The 13911-nt window shown below is 38.9% G+C and overlaps 2 protein-coding genes across 2 annotated transcripts in view; both read left to right on the top strand.

Moving 5' to 3' along the window:
• The window catches only part of capns1a (calpain, small subunit 1 a), an 11505-nt gene extending 1135 nt beyond the window's left edge, over positions 1-10370 (top strand). Inside the window, exons 2-11 of the mRNA XM_019857764.1 lie at positions 1585-1641; positions 1735-1771; positions 1863-1955; positions 5662-5719; positions 5913-5977; positions 6833-6901; positions 8640-8718; positions 8976-9092; positions 9182-9240; positions 9343-10370. Coding sequence (XP_019713323.1) covers positions 1595-1641; positions 1735-1771; positions 1863-1955; positions 5662-5719; positions 5913-5977; positions 6833-6901; positions 8640-8718; positions 8976-9092; positions 9182-9240; positions 9343-9369 — 651 coding nt within the window. The 5' untranslated portion in view covers positions 1585-1594 and the 3' untranslated portion in view covers positions 9370-10370. The remainder of the gene's footprint in view (positions 1-1584; positions 1642-1734; positions 1772-1862; positions 1956-5661; positions 5720-5912; positions 5978-6832; positions 6902-8639; positions 8719-8975; positions 9093-9181; positions 9241-9342) is intronic.
• A 1146-nt stretch (positions 10371-11516) lies between these two features.
• The window catches only part of LOC109507994 (uncharacterized), a 5401-nt gene continuing 3006 nt past the window's right edge, over positions 11517-13911 (top strand). The window contains exons 1-2 of the mRNA XM_019857776.1: positions 11517-11818; positions 12625-12824. Coding sequence (XP_019713335.1) covers positions 12698-12824 — 127 coding nt within the window. The 5' untranslated portion in view covers positions 11517-11818; positions 12625-12697. The remainder of the gene's footprint in view (positions 11819-12624; positions 12825-13911) is intronic.

Here is a 13911-nt window from a genome sequence, read left to right as displayed (position 1 = left end):
GTTTCTGTGTGTGTGTGTGTGTGTGTGTGTGTGTGTGTGTGTGTGTGTGTGTGTGTGTGTTTCTATATATATATATATATATATATATATATATGTATAGTTTTTACTCTAAATACTTGAGGGTGTATTTAAAACAAAAGTTTTAAGCCTGTCCTCTTCCTGGCAATTAGGAAATGACGTCATTGAATGTTAATGCAGAATGCTGTGATTGAATTTCTTGCTTTGGAAGGGGAACCACCACTGTATATTTTTAAAAGGTTGCATAATGTGCAAGCCAAGGACCAGTAGACCATCAACGTTGGTTAATCTAGGGTTGAGGCACTGATCAGAGAAGATCGTAGAGTCACCAACAATGACATCGCTGAATATCTCAGAATAAGACCAGGAAGTGCTTCAAAACTCATAAAACAGCAATGGGCTTTGCAAACGTTTGTGCCAGATAGGTTCCCAAACAACGCACAGATGCGCAGAAGGAGGCCCAAGTTGAAGCTTGTTTGGAACTTCTTGAGTGTCAAAATGGTGATAAATCTTTTCTCAAGCATATTGTGACTGGGAATGAGACATGGGTTCATTACTTTGATCTTGAGTCCAAAAGAGCATCTATGGAAGAAAGCAAGAAAATCAGTCACAGCTCTGCTTCTGACAGACATCCAACAGTAATCATGTCATTTCCAAAATGACTGACAGGAAAAGGACAGGCTTAAAAAAACAAACTTAATGAAACATTCAAACGGGTATTTAATCCCTACAAAGCATGAATTTATCTGGAAAAAAATGGCTAGTAAGTTAAATTAAATTGGGCAGATTACTGTCCCTCTTATTGTACACATTGACAAGTAATGCTTCGCAACATCAATCCAAAAAGAATTCTCTTTCTAACTAAATTATGACATAACCCTTGAACATAAACACTCAAAGCTACTGTCGTAAACATTTTTCAAATTAGCAACAGCTTTAAAAAATGTTTTTGTTTCACCCTAAACAGTTACATAGAAAAAGAAATTACTAAAATTTTCTTTACAATGTTTTTTTAGTTACCTGAAACAAGAGCAATAAATAGGGATGTCTACACATCTATATTGAGTGACTATAATGGTGCTCATTTATGCGGTCCTATGTCAAAATTTCAAAGGGTTTCGTGCCTTAGTGGGTAAAAGAAAAATTGTGCACCCCAGATGGAAGTGTTTCATGAAATTAGTCAACAGAGACAAACAAAACAACTCATTGTTAACTATTACACCACTTATTCTGCTCATCAAAAAAATGAAGATATGTTGAAAGTTTTTTTTTTTCTTAGAAATATTTTTGTTAAATTTTTTTTGTATTGAAGGAAAGTATTGTGGTGACCACCATCAGTGTTGCCTTCGCCCCAGCAGCAACCTCGATTGACCAGCTGCCACTTCTTTATAGAACACCGTCAGAGTCTTTGTTATTGTACATTGTAATTGGTTACACATGACCAAACATCTTTGGACATGCCAAAGTGGTCACAATCACACCACCAAACTTACGGTTGCATCCAGAACCGTGTAAAATTTGTGGTATTTGTATTTTTTATTAATCTGTTACATTTGATCTTCACAGCTGACTAAAGATGTCGTTTGCCAGAAAGTTCATTGGTGGCCTTATCAATGTTATCGGGTGAGATCTTACACACAAAAAAAAATCCCCCAATACCAAAACATGCAGTTTGTCTTGTCTTTTCAACTTCTCATTTTAACCGTGCTTTTGCAGGAACATCGACCCAGCCCAGTTCATTCCCTCCGAACCTGTGAGTGACAGGCATTTCCTACTTCACTCAATGCGTGCATCACTGCATTATTAACTCAAGACTAATGACAACGTTTGTAACCTTCTCAAAGCCTGCACCTCGCAGACCTCTTGCATATGCAGAGCAGCATGAGAGTGATGAAGAGAAACAGTTCCGCAGAGTCTTCCAGCAACTCGCCGGAGATGTGAGTGTTCCACCCAATTCATCTGTCTGACTGTTTTTATTGTCTCTATTGAATGTAAATCGTTAATCACATTCTGTCTTCTGACCAAGTTGGTGGTTCTAATTTCAGTATTTACAAGTTCCTCTTTTCTTGGTCCTGTTATTACTCCCACCAGAGATTGAATTTCAGTAGTTGAGGGGAATTTCAGTGGACCACCTCTATTCACGGAGGAGAGGGATCGGGCCAGCCCGTGAATAGCCGAAATGCACGTGTAATTGCCGCCCATTATATGCATTGCATTCTATAAATAAATATATTTTTGGAGGTGCTGCAAAATCATTAATCTTTTTTTTTTAACCCCGAAATATTCTTTAGATAAAACTAAAAGCCACGAATAATGCACAATGGCTCCCCCTGAAAACAAACACAAAAAATATATACCGGTATATAAATATTTTATTAAATCTGCACATAAGTGAATCCACAGGGGCCGAGCCGCAAGTATGCAGGGGTCCGCTGTATTGGTGAGTGAAGAAGAAGACGCTTTCAGACAATTGAGATGAGAGTATGAGAATATTTCCTCAGTGCTTAGTCTCGCGTCAGCTGTTTTTGCGACGATTCAAATTATAAATTGCATGATGGGGCCACGTCGCAAAGTACAGCCCCTCAAATGCACTTAACCTTTCATCCATTCATTTTTCCACATATTGACAAAATCTGTTTGCGGGTTTAAGCCTGCGAGACACAGACTGCTCTCGGCCAGGCCACCGTCAAGTCAAAAATACAGTGTATACTTTACAACATATTCACTGTATTATAAAGACATTGAACCATATTTACAATTTCATATGTACCACGGTTGAAATAGTGCTCTCGTGAATTTGCGAGCGACACGCAAAGCTCACCGCCAGCCCTCATTCATTCGAAATGTAGAGGTCAGTCTCATCCATTTGCCCGCCTCTCTGAGTCAGCGGGCTTGGCATCCGCTCAAAGCCTCCATCTCCGAGGCTGTAGCCACAACTGGATACGTCTCATTCAAGTGAATTGACACCTGGCGAGCGGTGCGTCCGATCATGAAAATGTTTAGCCCAAGCACCAAAATTTCATCCAATAATAAATCTAAAATTGTTAATATGGTTTAGTGGTGTTGTAAAACACAGTATTACCTTTATTGTATACACTGTGTATTTATTACTTTTCTTCCTTGTCTCACGTAAAACCAGGAAATGGCCATGTGCAGTAGAGTTACTTACTGACTTGCTGTTGGCCAATCAGAGAACAGTGACGTGTCATGGCCTCACTTGGCCCAAGCCTGCTGGCGTTTTGGAGCCACCTCCGAGATATTTCTGAAAAGTGGTTGCATTGTAACCGCTCAGCCCCCCAAAAAGTCTAATGGAAGAATGACCATTCGAATCCGAGAAAGGCCATCTCGGTGTGGAACCAGGCTCTTGGAAAAGTGCCGTGAATTTCATAATGCTTTCAATTTCAAACTGAGCTGCTCAACGTATTCCGACCCCTTTGTGATTTCACTAAACGCATTTTAGAACCTCCATCCATCCAGTATCCGAGATTACAACTAGTACTTTATAACTTTTGATCGTACTTCCCCTTAGAGCAGGGGTGTCAAAGTCAAATGGACGGAGGGCCAGATAAAAAATTTTGCTGCAAGCCGAGGGCCGGACTGATCGAATGTTCATTGAAAATTTTAAAAATGACCACATACTGTTTATTGAACCAAATTTAATTGACTGAAAACCTAACAAATACATTCCAATATGGTCAGATAAATAAAGCAACATTTTTTTATGGCTATGTCAGTAAACTTTAATTTTCAACGGGCACAAAAAAATTTCCTTTGTATAAAAATACCCATAACATGAATGAAAGAAGCCGATATTATTCAAGGCACTATCACTAGTCCATATTTTCTCTTTTAGCAAAAGTAGGCTAAATTTACTTAAAAGAAAAACAAATAATAGTGCAGTAATTTTCGATCATTTACTCGAATAAAATATTTTTAAAACATAATTGGATTGAAATACAATAAAATAAAGTGCAAAAATGTATAAACCAAAAACAACACTTTCTTCAAGAAGTAACAAGCAGCGAAAGCAAATATTGCACTTTAATTTTTAAACTTGAACTGAGTAAAAACTCTTAGTATGTGATTGCACAGTATATTATAAGTAATATTCACTTTGAGGCTCAGGCTGATACTCGGTGGTGTCTTAACTTTTCTACAAGTTCATCAATATTTGGGGTCAGGCTCTGAGCTGAGCAAATCCTCAACATTGAGTGAGGGTGTTCAGCAGTAAATCGACTTCTGTGTGATGTTTTGTTCAGCTTCATCAAAGAAAATAGTTGTTCACACACGTATGTGCTGCCAAACTTTCGACAACGTTTGAGCAGCCTGGATGCGCAGCGGGGACACTGTGTCGGGGAGGAAACGGGCAAACTGTGCAGCACGCACTGCCGTATCTTTGCAGAAACACTGCAATTGTGTTTCTGCTAATGCTCACGTTTAAAAAGAGTTGCTTTTTTTCGGGGTAAACTTCGTCACAAACTTTAAGTATACCGTTTTTAATGAACTCCCCCTTCCCCCTCCATGTTGTTCTTGTTTTTGTTCGCGTGTTTCGTTTCATGATGTCGTCTCAGATTACACTATTTCAATCGCGCCACACTTTCTCCGCACAGAAGACACACAGGTTTTCCAGCTACGTCCATGAACATGTACTTCGACTCCCACCTTGTTTGAAACCCCCGGTTCTCAGTGTCCACCTTCCGTTTTGCCATTTTTGATGGGTATCTGAAAGCTAATGTCACTGTTATGGGAACGACTGCTAGACTAATAAATATTTAAATAAAGCGGCCGACTGCTTGGCGCGTCACCGTTGCATTGTGGGAAATGTAGTCTTGGTGCGTGTAAAAGATCTGCGGGCTCTCGGCTTGCTGCGGTCCGCGGGCCGGTTCTAATAATAAATCAATATCATCCCAGGGGCCACTGAAAACATTCTCGCGGGCCGGATTTGGCCCGCGGGCCGGCACTTTGACACATGTGCCTTAGAGGATCAAGGAGGCTATAGGAGAAACTAATGGAGGAACGACTGTGTCCTTTTTTCAACCTCACGAGAAATCTATATCAACTCGATTCGTAGCGGTGCAGGACTTAGATATAAGATATTTTCACTTTAATGTAATTTATTATACTCAGTATAATCCCTCAGCTCACACTCAGCAGTACATTTGTGTTGCACGCCGCACAAGCAGTAGTCAGAAAGGAGACTGTCCAATAACTAGTTGCCGTTTGTTGCAGTTGTCTGTAATGAGACACCAACTGTGATTTCCAGGTCCAAAGCCCCAGTCAGTACAGAAAAGCCACAAGTGTTGTCTTTTATATTTTTTTAATCACATTGTTTAAAGGTGCATCATTTGCATTGTATTTTATTTGGAGCAGTATTTAGATCAATTATATTTAGGCTTGTTCATCATTCCATGCAATGAACTTATCAAATTAGAATATATTGTGCAATGTTTTATCATGCGTTTAGCAGCATCCAGAAAATAAAAAAGTTCTCCAAAAAAGTGTTGACTCGGAACTGCTTTTTCATCAGTTTAATTTGTTAGTCCCAAATTCCTTCGTTTTTGTTTCTTTGTTTTTAAACCATTTTACATTAAACATTCAATTGAATGGCGGCACTTTTAAACAGTTACTCTTGAATTTTCACAGGACATGGAAGTGAGTCCCGCTGAACTCATGAACATCCTCAACAAAATCATTGGAAAACGTAAGTTATTTTGCTGTACAGTATTCGCACATATTTTACACACATTACCACAAATTCAAAAGTTGCTTTCTCTTCTGCGAAAGAATCTTAAAGATCCTGATGGAGGTTATCAAAATTTGTGCATGTACTGTATATGAAAGCATGGTATATTATGTTGCAGAAGGAAAACAAACTTCTTTCGTCTATGTTTCAGATGGGGATCTGAAGACAGACGGTTTCACGATTGAGTCTTGCAGAAGCATGGTGGCAGTCATGGATGTATCCTTTTTACCTTTTCTATCTTTAGAGGGCTTTGTTTTCTGTGTTGGTACAATGTGGCAAAATGACAAATGTGTGACTAAAGTGTGTAATTCAAAACGGGCACAATTAGATGTTAGACAGCCATTAATGGTCTTGTACTTCTCACTGAACACAGACAGAAGAATGCGCTGAATGAAATTAGTCTATCACCATTGATTTTTATTTTCTTCGATTTCTGAATGCCATGATTTGGTTACGTAAAGCAGAACAACTTTTGAGCACATGCTTTTGAAGTATGAACAAAGAGAGAGAAAAAAAACTTGTGGCAGTAAGTAGGTGGGGTACATGCTGAACTGGTTCCCAGCAGTCGTGGGGCACACATAGACAACCATTCACAGTCACAATCATACCTTGGGACAATTTAGGGTGTTCCATTAACCTACCATGGATGTTTTTGGAACGTGGGAGGAAACCTGAATACACGGAGAACACCCACATAGGTACGGGGAGAACATGCAAACTTCACACAGCAAGGTCGGGCCCCAGAATTAAACTCATAAACTCTGTGTGCTCGGTGAGGCGGACATGCTAACCAGTCGCCCACCGTACAAAACAAGAACATGAGCAATTCAAATGTTGTATCCTAGCTCTCCATTGTCGACTCAACTTTTGTGTCGTTTTAAAAATATCCGAAGATGCGCAAGCGCCAAGTTGCCCGTGCAGTCAGCCTTTCACAGCAGCTGTTCAAAATAAAACGAATACGATGTTCACTGGGTGTGTATGCTGAGTAAGGTGGACTGAAATACACCATAGGCAAACATGACAGAGCACATATTTGCCCGTGCTTGCCCATGGACCTTAATAAAGCTCCAGAGTGACAGCACTGGAAAACTTGGCTTCCATGAATTCAAATACCTCTGGAATAACATAAAGAAATGGCAGGCAAGTAATGGCAAAATTGACACATTTGTTCTACATGGGTGTTTCCTTTCTATGCTGTTGCATTCCTGTGGTCAGCAGTGAGTCAGAGAAAAAAAACTGTTGTTAGTACTGTGCAACAATGACAACACAGTCCAAGTATTTTTGCGATTGCAATGTAGTCAAGTCACATTCCATTACATTCAATAATAATTTAACTTTTTGAATTACTGCAAGGTAAAACGTTGTCATGAATATATACATTATTAATCCCACAAATCCCACAAGTCAAATTCAATCCATTTTTTAAACTAGTTTAAACAGTGTGCTTTAAAAAAAAGCCTTCGGAGTCATCCTGTGTCATTTCATCAAATTTCTGAAAATCTTCTCACTCGACCATCACAGAATTTCTTAAATAAAATAAATGCAGTACTTGTTGATAGGAAAATTTTGAAATATTAGGTCTCTCCCGTCCATAGTTTTCTCATGAAAAATCATTGAATGAATGATAGTTTCCAGGGTTTTTGGCATCTTACTCTGAAAAGCCATTTTTAAATAGCAATATCTGGTAAAATGTCTCACCTGTAGCCTTCAAAGTTTCTACTGTGTATATCTGTTCCTAAGAGTAAATTTGAAGAGTGGCGGAGCTGACCTCTGCCCCTATCTCTGGTGTCGACTTAAACATCCTCCAAAATATAGTTTCTCGGCGAGAAATTGGAAGGAAACACAAATTCGCCCAACTTCAGAGTCTCATTCCAAAAACTGACGACAGGTATTAGGTTCAACCATACTCTTTTGTAAGATCAAATTCTTGTTAAAATCAGATTAATTCTTTCATGCACCCTGTAACCTGATAATGTGATAAGCTGTCCACTGTACAGTAGTAACCGCTGTCCATGAAAGGGTTAATTTTAAACATTGCCCAATGTTTAAAATTGTCCCAGATTTTGGTGTATGTGCCCTTCTGCTTTGTTGCTCCAACCAGATGACTTTGAAGAAGAGCTAGCACAATATAGCCTCAGCAAATGAGAATTACATGGCTGAGTACTTGCTCGTAACTGTGCCTAAAGGGTTAAAAAAAAAAGGGGGCGGAGGGTTTTGCCTCATTTTGACACAGTGATTCTTTAAAAATACTGACACTAGGATTTTAATGGCTGTTTTTGGTACTGCACACTAGTCAACATCACAGCAGGGCAATTCCAAAAGACTCCCATGACTTCTATTTGTAAAGAGTTGAATCTTTCTGCTCCTTGGCCAGTTGGAGCATGCCAATGAGAAGCTTCTCAATGCCTCCGCTGGGGTGAAATCATTCGCTGCCACTTGAGATACAATTGCCCAGAAGACCTCTGCAAAGTCCCACTGCAGCATTTAATTGCTCGGATTGAAGTTTCTTTCACAGGAAGTGGGCGTTTTGTATGCAATCAGAGAAAATGAGCACAACAGAATTGTAATCTATTTTTATTTCAAGCCCTAAAATAATTGGTATCAGGTGGATTTGTTTTGCTTTGTTTAGTTTTTTTTGGGGGGGGGGGCTGTTGTATAACATTCTGAAACAATTTGGAAACTGGATGCACTTCCCAAAGAGACTTGGGTTTCTGTTGTTTCCAAACTTGCAATTTTTTTTCCAGCACATTATGACCACAGTCCTTTTCTGGTTTAAGATTGAACCAGAAAATTGACAAGATTCCACATGTAAATACTGTGAAATTCCTTGTCCTTCTAAATTTGAATGCAGATTTGAAAAATTTACCTTCTTGTTTAGGGAGTGTACAAGTCCTACGATTCAGATGGCTCTGGTGTTATCGGGGCTGCTGAATTGCCCAATGCCTTCAGAGCTGCAGGTGAGTTTTTTTTTTGGGGGGGGACTGTCATTTTGTTATTTAAGTATCGATGAAAATGTCCTTTATGCTTCTTTACTCATTGCATCTTGAAACAAGGCAGATTTTATTTCATCTACTTTTCCGTCTTTGTCTTGTCTGTGTGACAAAAACCTGACTTTCAACAGTATTTACAATGACCCAAATTTGACAGTTTATGGCGTCATAGTCTGAAAAGTTGAATTTAATTTAATACGAGCTGTTGAAATGGTCATCCACAGGCTTTCCTTTGAGTGAGCAGCTTTTCCAGATGATCATTCGCAGGTATAGCGACGAAAGTGGCAACATGGATTTCGACAACTACATTGGCTGTCTTGTCAGGCTGGATGCTATGTGCCGTACGTTTTAAATGAGCCTACTCTGCTCTGGGTTTACGTGTCAATATTGAGGCGCTCAAACACTATTGATGAGACCGCTCTTTTTTCAGGTGCCTTTAAAACGCTGGATAAGGACAACAGTGGGACGATCAAAGTCAATGTTCAGGAGGTAATCACATCAGACTTTTCTTTGACATCGATAGATGCAGCCCAAACTCATTTGATGTTTAACTGTCACTGTGTTATCTTCCTTGTGCTTGTGTCTTTTCAGTGGCTTCAATTGACCATGTATTCTTGAGCCCAAAAGGATATTCCTACTTGGAGCCACTTTGTTAGAGATGTTCTATATATATATTTTTTCCACCTTCCAACAACTTCCTATTTTATTCATTCACCTCACTGTCTGCAAATGTTATTTTCAAAGTAATGCCCGATCACAAGGCAGTTATAGAATTGTTGACTGTGCCATGTTACTTGTAAGGCAGAAATGATGCCGTTATCCATCCACGGAAGCACAAAGATTCACTGATGATGTTCACACCGCTGAAGAGAAAGCAGTTAGCCAGCGTGATTGATTACACGCCGAGCTTAGGTCATTAGGTTTGCTGCTTGACATTTGCTTTTGAGCTGCACTTAAGTCCAAATGAAAATGTGAAGAGGTGAGTCCAAATCATAGACCGCAGAAAATGTGAAACAGTTGGGCTGAATCAAATACATTTCAGTTGGCAAAAAACATTTCGCGTTAAATTTGTGAAAGTCATCATCAACTTTAGAAGGTAAGCCTCTTAGCCAAATAACAGGAGTTAAAATTGCCACAAAGGTGTCTTTTTTTAAGGTAGTTTTGCATTCAATAAAAGTGCTTACAGTCTAGCCTGCAAATGCTGGCTTCAATAAAACACTACGTAATCAAATATGAATTATATATCACACAATGAAAATCTTAAGTGTAATATCTCCTGTCTTCTCCTTATAGCATGCTTTAACATACAGAGACAATGTTTTGTTTGGACAGGCTGACAGCTATTACTGGTATGTAATTTTACATCAAGTATTAAGTGTCACGTGCCCACATTAGTCTTTTTTACGTTTACGTTGTTACAACTTAGCATTCTATGGATATGCCTGAAACAGCATAGTGTGTGAATGAATAAAACCAATGTAGAAAATGTGTATGCTACCAATGCATGCAGCCAATATTGGACGTGCCTTTTTCAAAGTTTTTGTCATTGTACTTTGAACCACTTTAACTGCTCGTTGCAATAGCCACATGTGCTGTCATAGAAATAAAGGAGCTGTACTGAATGTTTTGAGGTTCGAATCGAAGAACACCGGCTGGTGACCGACTTCATGAATGACCAACACTTAAGTGATTGAGACATGCCTTTTCATCACCACAGGTAGATTAAAACTGACAGCCAAACAATATTATGAGATGCACACTCTCAATAGAGATAAGGGAATGTATGTCTCCAATGAAAGATGACTTGATATGTAGCTCAATACATCGGGTACGATACGATTCAAGGACAGTTTAAGGTGGAACGATTCAGGAACATTCTCTGGGCGTTACCATTCAATTCAATGTGGTACAGCTGAGTTCCAGACGGTATACTGTATTATGCGATGAGTTTCTCGTTATTTTCAATATCAATGAATTTGTAGGTTACTGCAAATTTGGCATTTCCTTCAAAGATATTTCTCCAATGGAGAACGATTTGACATATCTCAATATATTTAAAGTTGGTGCACTCATCTTTTTAATAAAAAACAATGTTTCGATTTTTTTTTGGGGGGGGGGGCGTCGGGGGTAATACACCCCTAATTGTTAGGGGAAATTACATTGTCATTGCAGCAATATTCACAATTATAACTTAAACTAACAGAAAAGGAGCTGAATGCATCCAGTATTATTTAATATTGAATCTTTTGTTTTATAACTGTAAGTTGAGAGGTTCGTAGTTTTGTAGTGGATAGCTCTACTTTAAAAATGGACAAAAGGAGAGATGGAATCCTTTGAAGGCAGCTTTTTATTTTCCCCCGTCTGCACCTCCGCACGAACGAACGAGAACACGCCTCCTTCCCGGCAACACAAAACACTTCCTGGTTTCCTTAACCAATCAGATAATATCAACATAAACTTGTTTAAGCAATTATTAAACGGAATATAACCGAGGTAACTGTAACACAAAATAATATAATGCTCAAATATAAAATGAAAATAATAATTTAACATAAGCTTACATAACCCTTAAAACTAAATCCACATTCCCCTGCCTGCGCACGCACGCACACACACACACACACACTTGCAAAAGATACGACACAAATGTATCAAATGCAAAGTTCATGCGCCTTAAATCTGTGTACTGTATTCCCAATGAATACAATGTCTCTCTCTCTCTCTCTCTCTCTCTCTCTCTCTCTCTCTCTCTCTCGCGGAAGTGATTTTCCTTCAAAATAAGAGCACATTTTTCAGTCTGGAATTTTTCAACAAAAGAGGGAATTCATAGCGAATCAAACATATTAGTCTATTTATTGAATACATGGTGCGATTGAATTCATATCATATAAATTATATATATTTTTGCGTGAAAGCAGGATCTCTCTTTCAGTCAGGCTATCTCACCTGAACTACTCACCGGACCTCGTCTGGATGAGTCTTCTCGCTAGCTTGATACTAGCTAGCTGGTTGATTAGGACGTTTATAGAAATACTTCAAGAGCAATTATCAGTTTTTGCAAATTCGGGTGAGTTTTCCTCATTTTGTGGTTGCAGTCTTGAAGTTGGCCTGCCGTCCAATGGTCAGCATGTGTGAATACTTCGCTTTATTAGCTCAGCACTAGCATTAGCTTTTGCTGTGTTGCTGTAAAGAAAGCATAGCTGAGCTTGATGAGTATCAGTGCTGCCACAAAGCTAATACTAACAAACAACGTCTGTGGCGATACCATGAGTGTAGAACAATTATGTCGGTGCTGTGTAAAAAAACACGTGCGTACATTTGCAATTGACGTAGTCCAAGATGTGAGGATAAATTGAACAGTGCATCATTAGCTGCGAACCTGAGTCAAAGTTAGCTTTAGCCATCACTGCCTTAGAAAACTAGCCGAGCTGACGTTACCAAATGTCGGCGTTACCACATCTTATGTCAAAACAAGCGCTCTTGAAAAGTATTTTGTTTGATAAATGCACATGGTTATTTTAAATTGGCGTCTGTAAAGATTATTAATACGTGAGGTCGTGCGAATATAATTATTGTATCCATTATAGTTCCATATCCATAAGTTATGCTGTCGCCAAGTGTGATAAAGCGTATGCATTGTTCGTCGGTTCTCCGTGGGTAAGGTTAAAAAGCACAAAATACTGCATGTCATTTAAACATTACGTAAAATGTCAGTAAAATAAGTCTTATGTCAAAGTAGTCCAGGGTGCTAGTCTGGAACTTGTATGTTTATTCTCAATTGAGTCAAAATGCGTGTCACTTTAACCCCATGATTTAGTTTTGTGCTTTTAGTTATAAAATAACAATCTCAATGTAATTATCAACCTTTGACAGACTCATCTGGAAATTGGAGCTGAGTGGCGGTACACAAAGCAGCTGAAGAACCACTGACGCTGTTTTGTGGAGGATGTCTTCAACGTTACTCTTCAACCAAGACAGTGTTATACGCTTCAAAAAAAGGAAAGCCCGTTTCACTTTCAGTGAGGTCCACATACTTTTAGATGAAGTGAGGAAACATCGCTCAGTCGTTGTGGGTATGTCTATAAATGCTCTTCCTAATGTGGTTGGTTTCATACTGTGAACCAACGTTCCTGTGACCACATAGTATCCGACTTTAAAAAAACGTAATAAAACGAAGGCAAACACATATAGTGTTTCAAGTGGAGAGAGGCATTTGAGGACGATGGGGAAAGTAACTATTAGCTTTGTAATTATTTATTTTAACACCAATTTATATTATGTGAATGTTAAATTACAAAGGAAAGTGTGTTTTTATATATACAGTACAACATTTCTAGCAATTATACATGAAAGGTATGGGATATGGCTGTCATGTCATTTTCTGAACTTAAACTACCGGTAGCTGAGACTAATCACCAGCCTCTACAGGTTGCAGCCAAGTAGTGTACTCTTGTTGTATTTGCTACTGACTTATTACTTTACAATAAGGCTAGATACTACAGGTCCAAGTGCCCACTTCCAATGTATTACCCATATTATGTATGAGCCGATATTAGCTTCTGACATTATGATAACCGTGATTACAAATATCACTTTGTTAAAATTACAGCTCTAAAATGTTTGGGTGAATAAAATGAGCCCGATGTCCAATTAACACAACCTATTTTATTTTTAGAAACGAAATACAAAATATTTATTTAGTGCTTTGAAAAAAACGTGTATCCATCCATCCATCCATTTTCTGATCCGCTTGTCCTCACAAGGGTCGCGGGCCGTGCTGGAGCCTATCCCAGCTCCTCTTTGTGCCAGCCAATCACAGGGCACATAGAGATGAGCGACCATCCGCACTCACACTCAGACGTAGGGACAATTTAGAGCAGGGGTCCCCAACCTTTTTTGCCCCACGGACCGGTTTAAGTCAGACATTATTTTCAGGGACCGGCATTTAAGGTGTGGCGGAATTAATACAACAAAATAATATGGTATGAGCTGCATGAAAACTGTGGTGTTTTCGAAATATAATAATAAACACAAGGAGCGTCTAATCTGGTCGCAACACTCTTATCGCTCTGGTAATGTTTAATGCCTTCAAAATACGATACAACGCAAATTCAAAGTGCATGAAAATGACGACTCACCACAGCCCCGAGCTTGATTTTC

Source organism: Hippocampus comes, unplaced genomic scaffold, assembly GCF_001891065.2.
Source record: "Hippocampus comes isolate QL1 unplaced genomic scaffold, H_comes_QL1_v1.1 scaffold248, whole genome shotgun sequence".
Lineage (NCBI taxonomy): Eukaryota > Metazoa > Chordata > Actinopteri > Syngnathiformes > Syngnathidae > Hippocampus > Hippocampus comes.
This window is presented reverse-complemented; position numbering and strand designations above follow the sequence as displayed.